This window comes from Gallus gallus, chromosome 1 (assembly GCF_016699485.2).
Source record: "Gallus gallus isolate bGalGal1 chromosome 1, bGalGal1.mat.broiler.GRCg7b, whole genome shotgun sequence".
In the NCBI taxonomy this organism is placed as follows: domain Eukaryota; kingdom Metazoa; phylum Chordata; class Aves; order Galliformes; family Phasianidae; genus Gallus; species Gallus gallus.
The window spans coordinates 4006328-4022075 of record NC_052532.1 but is presented as its reverse complement, the minus strand read 5'-3'; the positions used below and the strand labels follow the sequence as shown (position 1 = coordinate 4022075).

The 15748-nt window shown below is 44.7% G+C and overlaps 1 protein-coding gene across 5 annotated transcripts; it reads right to left on the bottom strand.

The window, feature by feature from the left end:
• Nucleotides 1-1664: 1664 nt before the first annotated feature.
• K123 (endonuclease domain containing 1) lies at nt 1665-13430 on the bottom strand. 5 transcript variants are annotated; one of them, XM_046909598.1, is made up of 4 exons: nt 13214-13430; nt 7925-8042; nt 3848-4168; nt 1665-3160 (listed from the first exon to the last, which is right to left on the bottom strand). In XM_046909598.1, the coding sequence occupies exons 3-4, from the start codon at nt 4130-4132 to the stop codon at nt 2615-2617; spliced, it is 831 nt and encodes a 276-aa protein (XP_046765554.1). In that variant the 5' UTR covers nt 4133-4168; nt 7925-8042; nt 13214-13430; the 3' UTR covers nt 1665-2614. The 5 variants fall into 5 exon arrangements, with proteins under 5 accessions (XP_046765554.1, XP_046765519.1, XP_015145407.1 ...); XM_046909563.1 differs by lacking the exon at nt 13214-13430 and adding an exon at nt 11597-11792; XM_015289921.4 differs by lacking the exon at nt 7925-8042.
• Between the last annotated feature and the right edge of the window lie 2318 nt (nt 13431-15748).

The following is a 15748-nucleotide window of genomic DNA, read 5'->3' as shown; positions in this document are numbered from 1 at the left end:
GCTGCAACATTTATATTGATGCTAAATATTATCCTGGGGAAGCTCCAATGATTTTGCCCCAGTCATGGATAGGTCCATATGGGAGAAGGGTGAAGTCTATGGCTGCAGGGCAGAGTAGTACCACCACAGGGCTCTGAGAACACTTCAGCATAAATGGTTTCACCCATTTGCAAGACCTGAAATTGAGTCTTCCATCCTGCCAACAGCCTACATCCTCCCTCACCTTCCTGACACCACTTCTTCAATCACTTGGCTGCATACTCGGGTTGCAAACCAGCTGTGCAGTGCCCAAAAAGTCCATCTGGGATGAGGGCTGCCAGAGTAATGCTCAGAGCCTGGTGACTCTTGGAGATGCTCCTGGGTAGATGTCACTGTAGATGTCCCCAGAAAGCCTTCCACGTCCTCGGGGAAACAGGTCGCGGTGCTGCCGCAAGCTGATGAGAAAGTCACCTTCTTTTAGCATGTCTAGGGCAGGAGGAGGCATCAGAAACACTCTGCTTCAGCATTTCCAGGCCCGAAGTCTCAGAATTTCCATTTCAAGGGGAATTTGGAAACTTTTGGGGTTTTGTTGTGATTCAGATTGAAACCACATTTTGAAATAACAAAATTTCCTGTGCACGGGTAGTCCTGTTTTCCAGCTCTCTTTGCTCAAAACCAAAGGCTTCTCTCTCCTCTTATTTTTATTGTTTTTATACTGCTGAAACTCCCCCAATCCTCAAAAAATATCTGCTTTAGCGCAGCAGATGAGGAAAATAGTAAAACTGAAAGTTGTTGTACTACCTGTTTCAGCTCTAGGACAAAGTGCACAGTAAAATGAAAATAATTCTGCTTTCATTTTATGGATTGGAAACTTCATAAAGCAGTTTCAGTCCCAGTCCAGTGCTCCATATATTCAGGAGCCTGAAATAGCTCCTGATAGTTTGAAATGTTAGGGCAGGAGACCTGAGTCCACGTGGGTCTATCAAAGGAAGGGGGATATGAGTGGTGCCCCTAATTTTGTCCTCTAGAAATATTCTCCTACCTCACTGAGCAACTGTCAGTGCTGTGGTTGCTCACAGAATGGCACTGGAGATGACAGGAGCAGGTGTCCATGATGCCACTTGGGTGGGACCTGACTGCCTGTGCTCAGGTGCCCAGGTGCCACTGGAGATGGCCTCGATGTCCTGCCCCCATTGCTTCTGTGCAGTTTTCAATGAAGCGTGTCCTGGGTGAGTCATGAGACCTGATAGATTAATGAACCATGTGAAAGCAAAGGTAACACAGCTAATGGAACATTTCTGCAAGGAGCAGAGATGCCAGAAAACAATGGACACAGGGAGGGACAGCTCTGGAGTCACAACCAGCCCAATAGCACTGGAACTGTGCTGCTCTGGAGTTGAGAAATTCAGGGTCAAGCTGCTATCTCAGCAGGGAGACAGATTGTACGTGCAGTTTGCACCATGATCTTCTTAGTGGAGGAAAGTTAACAGAAAAAGTAGTGATAGTCTGATGATAGCACTTTCATAGGTGTCATGGTATTTTCAGATTGGATTCGGACAGCCTACCTCTGGCAACGAAGCCTTACAAACTAAGGCATTATTAAGAGTGGAAATTTCAATGGAAAGCAACTCCAGGATCAAACATTGGAGCAAATAATTTATATCATAAATGACTCAGGAACAAAATTGTATGCCATATATTGAACTTTTATACCCACTGAATACATTTTACAATGGAAAAAAAAATCAATCATATATAAATCTGCAGAAAAGATTCAGAAGTAGAGCAGAGAATGAAGTTATCCCACTAGTGCATCACAGAAATTTATTTTTGGCTGGTCAAAGTCTGCTGTATATCTGACCCCTCAGCCTGGCTGCCTGAAACCTCAGCTCTTGCTCTCAAGGTGCATGATCCAAAACCAAGCAAACAAAAATGTGCTAATAAATTTACATAAGCATGGCCTTCATGTAAACTCAGGGTTAGAGAGCTTAGAGATTAGATGCAGGTTATCTCTTTCCTTCTTATTTTACTTCTTTACAGAGCTCAACAGAGCTGTGATGTTCCTCCCATGCTTACTAGCCTTCCTCCTTTCCACTTTCCTCTCTCTGTTTGCCCTTTGCTTTTGCCCTTGGCTGTGTCAGGCAGGTCAGCCAGAGCAGGTTGTCTATTACAATGTCCAGATGGATTCTGAGTATCTCCAAGGAGGAATCTGAATAATCCATGGATTATCTGAGCCAATCTTGCCCAGGAACTTTCCTGAGGAGGCAATGGATAAGTCAGCAGCATGTTAACAGTGATGCTGAACGAAAGAGGGTAAGGAACTGCAATCTGTATGTGGGCATGGAGAAATAGGAACAAAAAGCAATATGTCTCTAGTCTTAAGGACAAACTAACTCCTTACCCATGGTCTAGTTTTCAGACTGTCCCTCCAGAGCTTTCAGGGACTCATCCCAGAGCCATCATTGCAAGGGTGGGCAGCAGAATAGGAAAGCAAATGAGCCAGAGGCCCTTCTGGCCTCTTTCTTCCTTTTATTTTCAAAGAAGAGGCTCTGAGAAACAACTGGAAAACCCCTAGAGAAGGAAGTAGGACAAATGCTGGTGGGTACGATAGGATACCTAGGATGTGAAATGGGGCTTATTCCCTGGGACAGCCACTATCAAACAGATAAACCTGATCCCTCCCATAAAGGTGGGTCAACACCTCCTCCAGCTCCCCCAGCGTGAGGAGCTGTACCTCATTCTTGTCATTCTCAGCAATGACCCCCCAGGCCTCCCTGTGGTTTTTGTCCACCTCACAGCAAGCACTTGACCAGATGTGGCTGGGCTTATTCACTCTGCCCTTGGCAATATAGTTGTTTCCAGGCACAGCACCCACTACGATGTAGGTCGTGTTACAGCCCACCGTCCTCCTCATCATGGTTTGCTGCTCGTAGTTGTTCCAGGCACCACCGTTGAGTTTCTCATTCTGGGGCACTATGTTGGTGAGGCTGAACGTTGCCGCCCTGCTGCTGGAGTCAGAGTGATGTCCACTGGGGTTCAAATGGCCACGGTTCAAACCTGTTAGGTTCTTGTAGTCCTGGAGGATAGCCTGGCTCTTGCCAAGCTGCTCTGAAGTGACGCTGTAATATTTTGAGAGTGTCCATTCTCTTTCCATTGTTTTGGGATAACTCAGACCCATCAGCTTGACAGGTAAAGAGGAAAAAGTGTTAGTATTGGGGATGGGAGTAGTGGAGCAGGTTTTCCTGGAACAAAAGTCTCTGAGTGCCGAGCACCCATTTTTTGCCATTTCAGTGCAATGAAAACATACTTATCAGAGAGAAATCATAAAGCTGTCCCTCCTTGACAAGAGATTAAAATAAAACAAAGCTCAAAATATGACAGCACTTTATTTGGCTTGTGACCTTTGAGACCCAGCCTGCAGCAGGAGAGTGGGTGGATACATGAGATATATTTTCCATTCTCCCAGGTCTGAGAGGTGACTTTGGAGAGACACAAGTGTGACACATCTGGTTCCCTTTCATCTCCACATCCCACACCTGCCCAAGGCTCTCCTCAGTTCCTGCTGCCTCTATTAATCACATCCAACCTTCATCACCTGCATCTCATCACACTGTCACCAGCCCTGCTCAGTGCTCCATTCAGACCCATTTCCATACAAACAGCTCTCTCTATGTTTTTCATGCCTCTTTTAGTTTAATCTGTCAACACCCTGTTATTTTACAGGCTTGGGGAAAACAAGAGCACAGGCATCCTCTTTGAAGCTTGGGTCACTCAGGGAGTCCTTACAGGTGGATAGAATGAGAAGAGGATGAAGAGAAGAGCCATGGAGCCCACAGTGCTCCCAGAAGGAGATGAGGAGAACACTCACCTGGGGTTCCACCAGCCAGGTTTTAGGTCTTGTGCCAGGTCCAGGTTGGTACAGGTAAGCAGAGTACACAGGAATACGCCTGCTCCTGTCATACAGGGTGGCAAAATAATACTGATTCTTGTAACGCTGGCAGATCCAGGCTGGGTTCTCTGGCTCCAGGGCTTCATTTGGGGGGGTTTTCCGGAAGAAAAACTGAGGGCATGAACTTTCAAAGGATGTCACCACCTCACCATGTCCCAGCCAGAGGCAGCTCAGTGAGATCTGCAGCAGCAGCAGCACCAGCATCGCAGGAAGGACTTTGAGGGATGAGTTCTTGCTCACCTGGAGATCAAATGCAGACAGACATCAAGCTCAGAGAAATCTCATCAAACCTAGACTCATTTTTGTCCTTGTGTGGCATGGCTGGTAGAGAAGGAGACTTTGAAAGATCAAAGAAGGAACAATTAATCTCCTCTTGGATACTGAAAAAAACAACAGCAGAATAAGGTTGAACACTAAAATAGGTTTTAGAATCTTAAAATCACAGAATCATTAAGGTTGGAAATGACCACTAAACTCATCCAGTCCAACCATCAACCCATCCCCACCATGCCCACTAACCATGGCCCTCGCTGCCCCACCTGCCCTTTTCTTGAACACCTCCAGAGACAGTGACTCCATCACCTTCCTGGGCAGCCTGTGCCAATGCCTCACCACTCTTTCTGAGAAGTTCATCCTAATATCCAACCTGGACCTTCCCTGGTGCAACTTCATGCCATTCCTGCCCTTCCTATCACCGTTACCTGGGAGAAGAGGCTGAACCCCACATCACTACAACCTCCTTTCAGTCAGCTGTAGAGAGTGATAAGGTCTCCCTTGAGCCTCCTCCACAATGAACAATCCCAGTTCCACCAGCCACTCCTCAAAGGATGTGCCTAGAGGAGGCAGCAGTGGGAGTTTAGCCCCTCTGAAGCGTGATCCAAACCCATCCCAATTCTAATCAGCTCACACAGATGTTTTCTTAGCAAAACAAATGCTACTGCCTGCAAAAACTTTTGGCCAAGCTGGCAACATAAACATCTGCTGCTGCTGGAGGAGCCCAGCTGGATCATTGGGGTACCCATAGAGATGCACTCTAAGCAGACACCAAAACCTGCACTGAGGCATATGGTTGGGTCACCCTTTCCAGCCTACCTGTGTTGGCCAAGAGCTCACAGGAAGGCAAAGTCCTGAATCTCAGCACTTTTGGTTTCTTGGTTTTTTAGGGGTCTGGAAGACCTCATGTCACTATAGCATCTTGCTCCCTTCTGCTCCAGAGACTTTTTCACAAGAGAGGACCTCAGCTGGATTCACATTCTGTCCCAGCAGCTTGGATGCTGAGTGAGCATTAGCCTTGTGAGGGATTTAGAGGGAAAATCACAGTGGTGCTAAGCTTGCCACATGTCTCTTGCCCCATTGAAGATCACACAGAAATGCACTTCTCTCAAACTCATCTGTGCTCACAGCAGAATTTAAACCAGACACATGATCCCAAGTGGTCCATCTTGGGGTCCTGGTACTCAGACAGCTGTCACTGGGCAACATGTGCTCTTGCATTTTTAAGGTGTCCAACCCAAAATCACAAACTTACAGGGAGAGACATGGATGAAGAGAAGGGATTGAGCAGATGGCAGCAGCAAGGGGTGATTCCTCTATCTTACTGGCAGCTGCTATAGCAGTACAGATATTCATGGAATCATATAATCATTAAGATTGGAAAAGACCTCTAAGATATCTAGTCTTACCAATCATCTACCACCAATATTGCCCACTAAACCATGTCCCTAAGTACCACATCTCCACGTTTCTTGAACATCTCCAGGCATGGTGACTCCACCACCTCTCTGGGCAGCCTGTTCCAATGTCCAACCACTCTTCTGGAGAAGAATATTGATATGTTTATGTATACTGATATATAATGATATAGCTTTTCCCATGGTTGCACAGTATTTCTACTGATCCATGTCTTCAGCTTTGCATGCTCTTTTTCCTGTACAGTGAAAGGAGTGGACACAAGAATTTCTATTTCTGGTCCAGAAATAGATTCTATTTCATCTTTCTCAGGTGTTGACATGATTGTCAGCAGTCAGCAAGATCTTTCTGTTTGGAGAAAACTGTTCCTAATTTCACTGTGGTGCAGGATGCTTTATCTTCTCTCAGCTGCACTGCAGGCTTTGGGATAGCAGTGATATTTCCATTTTCATTGCTAGATGTTCAAATGAGTGATTTTCAAATAATTAGCATATGAAACCAGGCTGGTAGGAAAAGCAGCTGGAAGGATTCACAGGAGAGAAAGGCATTATGGCCTCTAAAACACAAACCCCACATTTGTCTGGGGAGGTGTCTGAGCTGAGGTCTGCTCTTGGCTTGGAAAATCTCCTTGCACATTGCCCTCTTGTGTTCTTTTGCCTGACACTCGTGTATTAATTCCCATTGCATTTGGAATACTGAGACAGAGATATCCTTTATATGACACAAGGCATAGAACCGTAGAATCAAAGAATCACAGAATAGCTTGGGTTGGAAGCATCCTTAAAAATAAACCAGTTCCACTCCCTCCCCCTGCTGTGGGCAGTTACCATTCATCAGGCCCTTTATCTCTTTATTAGTGCTAGATGAGGAACATGATGAGAAGCAAGCTGAAAACTGAGACGAGAAAACCACAAGAGGTGGTACTGTCATGCCCTGGAAAGCTGAACCGCCTCAGGCAGAAAAGTTCCTTTTTTTTGCACCACCCCCTCCACAAGCTTAATACATACACATACCTTCATTTCAGATATACAGGAACCAACCTACCGTGTGAAAGAGTGGCACATAAATAAGTTCATTCACGTGATGCTGCTTGCAGCCCCAAAGCTGTAGAGGATTTTCGAACGCCCCTGAAACAGTCTGAAGTTGTGACTGTGGGATGATTTATATATGGTCTCCAGGCAGGGAAATTCAGCTGTAACACTGTTTTATTGGACTTCTCAAACAGGAGTTCAAGTTGGGTTGTCCAGAGGTGGAGCCAGGATCTGTGTTGAAAATGGGTTTTTCCAGAGGTCCTTTGCAAGGTCGTGGGTAGAGAAAGCTGCCTTCTTTATTCAAGAGTTTGGTGTGAATTTTCCAGGTGATTTGCCAGCTGAAACTTACAGGTTCATTATGCAAGGTGTTTTATGGCATTTCTGATTCACCTTGAACCAAGTCTTTGCTATGGCTGTAAGCCAAATTCTATTCGTGGGCCAAAATAATATCTTAAATACACCTCATCCTGAAGTTGCATATGAAATAGGGTACAAACTCCAAGTCTACTCCCAGCTGCTTGGTACACGCTTTGATTGGCTGGCAGTGATGCAAAGATAAATGATGTTGTCAGATAAGGCATCGAGGAGTAGCTGGTTGCTCCAGCCACCCAGCACCTTCAGTGCATCTCATACAACTTTGGTCCAGCATCACTGAGATAATGCTAATGTTATGCTTTGGTTTGGTGCCTTTTCTAGACAGGTGCCAGGCTTTGGTGCCTTTTCTAGACAGGTGGTATAGCACCAATGCAGCTGAGTGCTGCATCTCTAACAGGATCCAGGGGATTGGAGTCTCCTTGGAGACACTCAAGGCCAGGCTGGATGAGGCTCTGAGCAACCTGATTGAGCTGGAGGTGCCCCTGTTAACTGCAGGGGAGTTGGACCAAATGATCTTTAAGGGTCCGTTCCAACTCAAACGATTCTACAGTTCTATTCTATGATTCTGTGAGTGCTGGTTCAGAGGGCTGGCTTATCTCCATTGGGAACAATGCTCCTTCTTTGGGGTTTTTGTCTGAACATCACCAGAACTGATTTTTTTTCCTGGACTCCACCTGATATTGTGATTTTCTCAAAGAATAGTTCATATGGTGACAAGTTATGGGAATGGTTAGATCACAGCGATTGTAGCACACCCTTTGTCTGCTGTATTTATTCCAAAGATAAAGGAAATGCTTTGAAATCACAGAATCATTAAGGCTGGAAAGACCACTAAGATCATCCAGTCCAACCATTAACCCATCAAATATGGGAATCAATGGAGAAAGGAGCAAGGATTTACCGTGAAGCCATGTCTCAGAAGCAGCAGATGAACTGCCAGTTCATTTTTCTCCCTTGAGAAATGGACATATGTTCAGAGCCCCACTGCAGTACGCACCTGCACCAATATTGATCTGCACCTTTTAATAACAAACAAAAAATTACATTAAAAAAAGAGAGATTTCTGTTGTTATTATTCCGGGGAGATTCGCTCACATCCTCCTAGAAATGGGGGGCAACAATTGCTATTTGCTATTTCCTCAGAATTTCTCCCAGGTTTACTGGAGAGCACCACATGTCAGAAACTGATCGGAACCAGATAGCTGAGCTTGCTGATTTCTCTTTCTACTTCCTCATTTCCCATGGGGTTCATAGAGTTTCTATTCCCAGCAGACAGCCTCGGTGGCATCAGGCAGTACATCCTGTTTCCGAGTACACACAGATGTTCATGGGCTACTCTTCTACAGCTTCTCAAAATACAGTTAACAGAATCAGAGTACACATTTTCCTTCACCTAATTGTAATGGTTTTGTAATAGCATGCTAATGCCATTCTATACGTATTTTATTTATTTCTATTTTCTAGATATAGGAGGACCATTTTCAAGTTGTATCTCACTGGACAGGTCCTCTCCTATGTCTGCACCAATACAAGAACCATAGGCACTCTCTTCTTCTATGTGGTGCTTATCAACTCCAAAGCCCACGCTCATGAAATAGCTGATATCCAGATTGCCCGTTCCAGGGAATAAACAGACAGAGGATTGAAAACCTCTCTGTCTGCTGCTTTACAACCACTGCTGAGCCCATGTCCAAACAGCATCCCAGTGTGCAAAGAGGAGGCTTGGCGGAGACAGGGTTTCTTCCATTAGTAGTGGATAAAGGGTTTGGAGAGGACACACTTCTGATTTCTAAGGGAATGAAAAGAGTTGACTCCTATGGTCTCTCAAAGGAAAGCTGCAGGAGAGATGCTGTTTTCCTATATTACAACTGGGCTGGAAATGGCATTAAAAACTGTTAACAATGATGATAACCAATAACCACCTGTTCTAACTATGTTATATGTATCAGAGTTTGGGATCTGGACCAGAAACATATTAGACAAAAGTCAGGGAGTCTAATGTTGTGTTATAGCCACTAGAATTGCATCTCCACAGAATCACAGAATGGCTGAGGTTGGAAAGAACCTCTGGGTCCACTTGGTCAGCCTTAGGAAGGGCATCCAGAGCAGGGTGCAGCCTTGAGATATTGGAACAAAGGGAGTATGGGACTCAAGTTGAGAACAGCATTTGATGGACACTTGTGAATAAGAATAGCAAGATGCTGAGCTTGGTGTCCCAGAAATACTCATCGGGCTTCTGCTTTTAACATGGTGAAGTGGGAGGCTATTATTAGAGTTCTGCTTCTCACAAGACATCACTGCATACAGAGAAACAAAGAACCAAAACTGTGTTGGTTCTTATTTTTGTTTGTTTGGTTTGGGTTTTCTCCAAAAACGCCTTACAATATCCACAGCAAAACAGGAATTAAGCAAAGCAGATATCAGCTAAGGTACTGAGTACTGCAACCAGGACCCAGGTGTGGTATCAAAAATGCTGTGCAAACATAGCTGACATTTTCAAAAGGCCTGATGGTGAAATCCCACACAGAGCAATTAGCAGCAAGTCGTGGATGACAAAAAGTTTTCCCATGTAGTTGGCATCAACAAAAGCTAATAGAGATTAGCTTTAGAGGTGAACCAGTGTAAAATTCTCATGTGGGCAGTCTACATTTGGCAGAGGAGGAAAGTGAGTCCAGCTTAGCTATGAACGAGTGACTTGCAGGAATGAAACTGGACTCTTCCATAGTATGGAAGTGTGGATTTGTCCACAGTTTTAATTAATCTGAAAAAAAACAAAACAAAACAAAACAAAACCCTACAGAATATATATATATAAAGAAATAAAATGTGCTGTGCCTAAAATATAGACAACAGTCAAGGACTACTGTAAGAATGACTTGGGAAATAATGAGATGAAGCCATGAACCCCATGCTCAACTCCCAAAGACTGTTAGGTCATGCTTTTTCATTTTATTGATTTTCATAAAAACTGTGTTCTTATGCTTCATTGCTGGCACCATTCTGTCTTTCAAGTCAGCGCAAGCAAAGGCTGCACAGTGTCTGGAGCTGTGCACTTTCTGGATGGAGAAGAGCTGTGAGTAATGTTGAACATCCCTCTAACTGCAGGCCTGCTCTCAAGTGGTCTGCCCAGTAAGACAAACCTTCCCACCAAGGTCTTCTTCACTTTTCTATCACCATGGAAGAGGCAAATGAAGAGCCACAGAGCTTCAGTGTAGATCTTAAGGAAGGAATAAATCACAGCAGCAGAAGCAAAATGGGCACAAGAAACTGAAATGCAAGGGAGATAGATTGATGGCTGGACTAGAGGATCTTAGTGGTCATTTCCAACCTTAATGATTCTATGATTCTATAAAACGTGTCTCACATATATGATACACACTGTTCTGGACTGTTCTTCTTAGAGAGCAGCAAAGAGGAGGGTCTCAGGTGAGGGTCCTCAAAGGTGTGAGGTGCCCAGAAGAGACAGTTGGGCTTCTCCTCCTCACCAGTGTCCCAAAAGTGTCTTGAAGCAGCTCTGCAGTGCAATCTCCATTAAGGTGCATAGATCATGCAAACAACACAATTCTTGTCCAGAGCCATGCAAGAAGTGTCACGTTTATGGAGAAATGTGGGCGGAGAGTAGTTAAGGATGCAAGAGATATGAGATTGCCTAATGCAGCACCAGAACAGGTGCCATATTTATAAACTATTGACCATGAGCTTTTCCTAGGGCTGTTCCTGCATTTTGCAGAGAAGCATGTCCCTGTAAGGATCAAGCAGTATTTTTAATGTACTACAGATTAACAGGAAAAGCTTGCACATTGGGCTACTCAGATTTGGATTACTTGAGGTTACTTTGGGTGTATGAACTCAACCAGACTGCGTGCCGTGGTCTGTGTGCATGCACAGCAGGTACAGCTCAATGGCAGTGGGGGTCTCATCTCTGTCACCAATCACTCAGCTACAAAAACTTGTCAGCAGAGAGCTGGCAGATTTGCCTGTGGTTACTTTCTCTCTTTCAGTTTTGTTCAGCCTTGGAGACCAAAAATCGACCAGTTGTTTTCATTTTCTGATTCCTGAGCAGCAGCACAGGTTCTGCAGGGGACAGCTAAGCAGTCACCAAACTCCCATGCTACAGATGCTCACTAGTTGTGTGCTACTGGATGAAGAGATGGAAACAAGAAAGAAGCAGGCTGTTTGCCTGGGAGCAGAGGTAAACCACAGACAGCAAAAGTGATGCTGCAATATTGATGTAGAAGGAAAATAAGAATGCTCCTATCTATTTAATGGCACGTGGAAATGTTAAAATAATCTTACACAAAACTATAAGAGATATACATGTTCAAAATATCTCCATATGAGAGATCTGTCCTAATTCAGGCATTTGGAAATCACATTTAGAGTCAATAGGGAGAAAAAGATCTGCAGGGAGATGTACATATTACCCACAATTAAGCAAATGTAAAACTATGTATAATAGTTATAACTTAAGTGTTTATTTCTACGTTGAGTATAAATGCAACCTGAGCTATTAGCTCCACTACAGATACCTGACTTTCACATACTTAAAGCTGTGTGCAGTAAATCCACCCACCTTCTTGGTGACTGTGTTTTTGGTGTACAATGACCATATCCCCAAAAACACTGCAGGACATCCTCACTCGGGACACATCTCTTGAGATTCAAGACATCTTGGTCCCATATACCCAGGAAGAAGCTCAGTTCTTTCACTGTAATATGAAAGCTAGCAGAGAACAGCTGTGTCTTAATACCTTTCGCAGACTAGAAGTGGTTGCAGAAGCAATCTCAGCTACGTCAGACCCATGGGATTCCCCACGGAAAAAACAGATTTGCTCGAAGTTCAAGAAACTCAGCTCTATGACTCAGGGTGAGGAAGGCCGTCCCCCTGCTTATTTCATGGTGTGGCATCAAGAAAGGCAAACAATGAATCGATGGGGAAATCCTGCCAGTGACCACAACACGTTGGAGTCAGCAGGCTTGGGGCCCTCCTTCCTCATGCTGTCTCCTTGCGTGGCTGAGGTCATGAAAAATAGCACAAAAAGAGAAGAGCAGACAGATCTGGGATTTATCATCTTCTGGGCCCCAAGAAACTCCTTTCTTCCATCTCTCCATATTGTTTCTTCCTCAAAGGGCTTGCCTCATTCAGTTTCCCAGCACTGCGGCTTCACTCTGCCCAATATAGTTAACCACAGCCTTCACAGCAGCCTGTCAAGGTGATTAAATTCAACAGCTGTCAAGTTTATCAAGCTTCAGGGAGCAAATGCCCTCACTTCCCTTCCAGCTAGGAGACCATTCTGTTCCCCACTCCAGGCTTTGTTCACCTTTATGGGCAGCAGGTCACTCACCTCCTGCAAGGCATGAGCTTATCCAGGGAAAAGCTGTGCTCCGGTTTCACGAACAGGTTGGTCCTTACAGAAACTAAACCACGCTGTGGTTTCATGCAGATGTGTTTTTAAGAGGCCAAAATAATTCTTTACTTATTAATACAGTCTGTTTACTAAGCCTTTGAGTTGTCCTTTTGGAAGACGTTATATATTAGGGCTCAGATTTTAACATGTAGGTGGACTCCCAAGTCCTGTTGCCATGCAGCTGGATTGAAGCTGGTCTGAGATATGTCACCAAGAGCCCTGGGGAACACCTCCTAGGAGAGGCTGAGGGATTCAGGCTTGAAGGTAAAGGTGAAAAAGGGAAGGCTGACGAGCAGCTCGACAGCTGCCTATAGCAACTTGGAAAGGCAGCTGCGAAGTTAATGATGTCAAACTCCGTGTGGTAGAGCCAGACACTGTAACAAGGGGCAGCTGCTACAGGCTGTGGCTTGGGAGGCGCAAGCTGAACAACAGGATAGAAAAAATTGCCTCTAGGAAGGTACCACAGCTCTGGAACAGGTTGTTGGGAAGTGATTAATGATGAAAAGCAGAGGTGACTCAAGGCTCAGCTGGATGAAACCATAGCTAAGCCAGTCTAGAGCTGACAGAATTCAATCACAAGGTTGAATTAGAGACCTCCAGCTAATGTTTCCGATCAATATCTCTGTGATCCTGTGGCTATCATTTTCTCCTACCCTTTCCCAGACACACACATCTGGAAAATTATAGCAATGCAGTAGATGGCCAAATTCCCTGATTTTGTATCTTCAGGTCTTTCTACAGCCCAAAGTCCATAAATACATAATTAAATAGACACCACATACCTCAAAGAGCCAAGAGGAGGGCACATTTCCAGATACAGTGTTGAGAGTCTCCTGGGGGATAGATGAGGCTCCATCAGCTCATTTCCTCCCATAAGAGAATGGTGATATCCCACAATCACTGCAGCCACCCAGCTCTTCTGGTAATCCTGCAAAATCACCTCCCCATGGGAACTCTGCTTCCACCTCCTGGGAGCCCCAGGTCGGTCCTCTGTGCAGTACAAAAACTGTGTCGCTGCACATCATTAATTATGCCAAGGATAATTAGCGGTTGCGTCAACAAGATTTCCAGTTTGGTGGCTGGCTCACTCCGTATGGAAATGAGGTTGTTGGTTGTGGGCAGAAATAATGTCAGATCAAGCACCAGAGGATGAGGTTCATTACTAATTAGAAAGAGCAGTCCCCTTGCTCAGGGGTTGTGCCTTGGGTTGTCTGTGCTGGACGTGGGATACTCCATGGATGTGGCACAGCAAGAAGAACCAGCTGTCCACGGTAGGCAGTCCTGATCTTCACTTCCCCTCTGAAGACGTCAACTCTAGTTGCTCACTGCTCTCTGCCTCGAGGCACAAAGGATGTGATAATGCTTCATAGTATGAGGGTGGCAGATCCTGCCACAGCGCCAGCATCATCTTCTGTTAAGAGATGGGAGCAGTGATCTGAAAAAAAAGCCCTTGGAGATGCTGAAGCTGCCAAGTGAGATCTTGTTCCTGATCTTACTTAGGTGTTCTGTCATTTTACATTTTGGTGACTTTCTTGCCATTACTCAAAATCCAGACTTTTAAATAAACAGATCCTTCATTCATAAATCTTGCTCAGTGCTGACATCCATCGATTCCTATTTAACATTTAACTTATGGGAAGGTGATAAAACCAGTGGGCATTAAATGCTAAAATGCAATTAGGAGGTTGGTTTTAGGACTTCATTCAATGCACTTATCAAGTTTAAGGTAGGATCTACGTTTAACAGAGAATGAGCAAACAGCCTGCTATTCCCATCTGGGGCATGATGGTTTAGTTATGGTAGACAGGGAGCATGAGCCCATCACTTAAGGTAGGTACATGTGGTAGGAGGTCAGCATAAGACTCCTTCATTTTGATTGCCCGTGACATAAGTTGTTGATGTTTTCCAGCTGCAATTCTTGGTTTGTGACTACAACAAAGTTTGTGACTACATTTCATATCCACAAAATCTGTTCACTACTACCTGCTGCTTAAAATTTGAGCCCAGAATATTATCTGAGGACCAGTGGGAAGACAGAGTTCAGACAGGGAGGCTCAGTGCTGCATCACAATGTGTGGATAAAGAAAGTAGATAGGGCTCAATCCTCACCAGGAACATTCCTCAATCACACTCAATTCACAACAAACTGGCCCTTAACGAAGAGGCAAACAGTTGCAACAACCATCCCAACAGCTCACCCTCTGAAAATGACACAGATTCCCAGATTTACTTCCAGACCTCTGTTGATTGCTGGACAGAATTTGTGTGGCTGAAGAACTAGGCTTCATCATTGCCTGGAGAGCCAATAAAAGATTAATGCATGTTTCCAGAGCACAGCTCATAGAATCATAGAATTGTTTGAGTTGGAAGGGATCTTTAAAGGTCATCTAGCCCAACTCCCCTGCAATGGTCACGGACACCCACAGCTCAATCAGAGTGCTTAGAGCCCCATCCAGCCTGACCTTGGATATCTCCAGGTCATACCAGGCAGAAAGAATTGTGCTATGAAAATGCTTATTTCTCTCTGATGGCTACAAGGAAATAGGGTGACAAGCTCTGATTTACACCTCTAAGGTTACATGAGATGAGCCTCATATTTAAATACATGACACCTATTTTCTATTACTTACCTAGCCCAAGCATAATAAAAAATACAAAAGTTACCCTTTGCCAAAGTTGCTTCCTAATGGACAGACCTTGATGCAAACAGCCCCTCCTCATTAATTCTTATGACACTGACATGTCAATACAACAGAGGAACCAGGAAATGGGGAAGTTCGCAACACTCTAGGAGAACCTGTTGCACTCACAGCATCTTTCCTGTGTCATCAGTCACAAAGATGTGACTTGAGAACAAAACAGGAAAATAATCTGTGTAGCAAAGAATAAGAGGGAAGGATGCACGTCATGCAACTTCAGGTTGGATATTAGGAAAAAATTATTCCAACCTTCATGATTCATGAGTCTATGCTGTTCAGTCTTCATCTTCCTAGATCTGCTTGATGTGGTTTGAGAAGCCTGTAGAAATTTATTTTTCCTAGCTCTTGGCATCGTTGGCTGAGTTTAGAGTAGTGCTTTGCAGGTTACTCAAGTCCAAAATTGCTGTTAGCACCAGAAAATCACCCAGCATGCAGGTGGGCTCATGACTGTCTAGCTGTGGGCTGGATGCAAATTTGAGATGCTTGGGAAGTGAAGTCAGGGGCTGTTTGTGCAAGTGACTCGTGCTCCTGCTCTGAGTTAGGCCTGCTGCTAGGTCACGAGCAGAGTGAGTCAAGAGCCAGCTAATGCTTGCTCGTGGCTGACTTTGCCCTTGTGAT

Excerpts from the sequence above, each read along its gene's own strand:
- K123 (XM_046909598.1), bottom strand. The coding sequence starts at position 4,132 with ATGCTGGTGCTGCTGCTGCTGCAGATCTCACTGAGCTGCCTCTGGCTG. Across the intron at positions 3,161-3,847 it reads CCTGGCTGGTGGAACCCCAG|CTGATGGGTCTGAGTTATCC; the intron begins GTGAGTGTTCTC and ends TTACCTGTCAAG.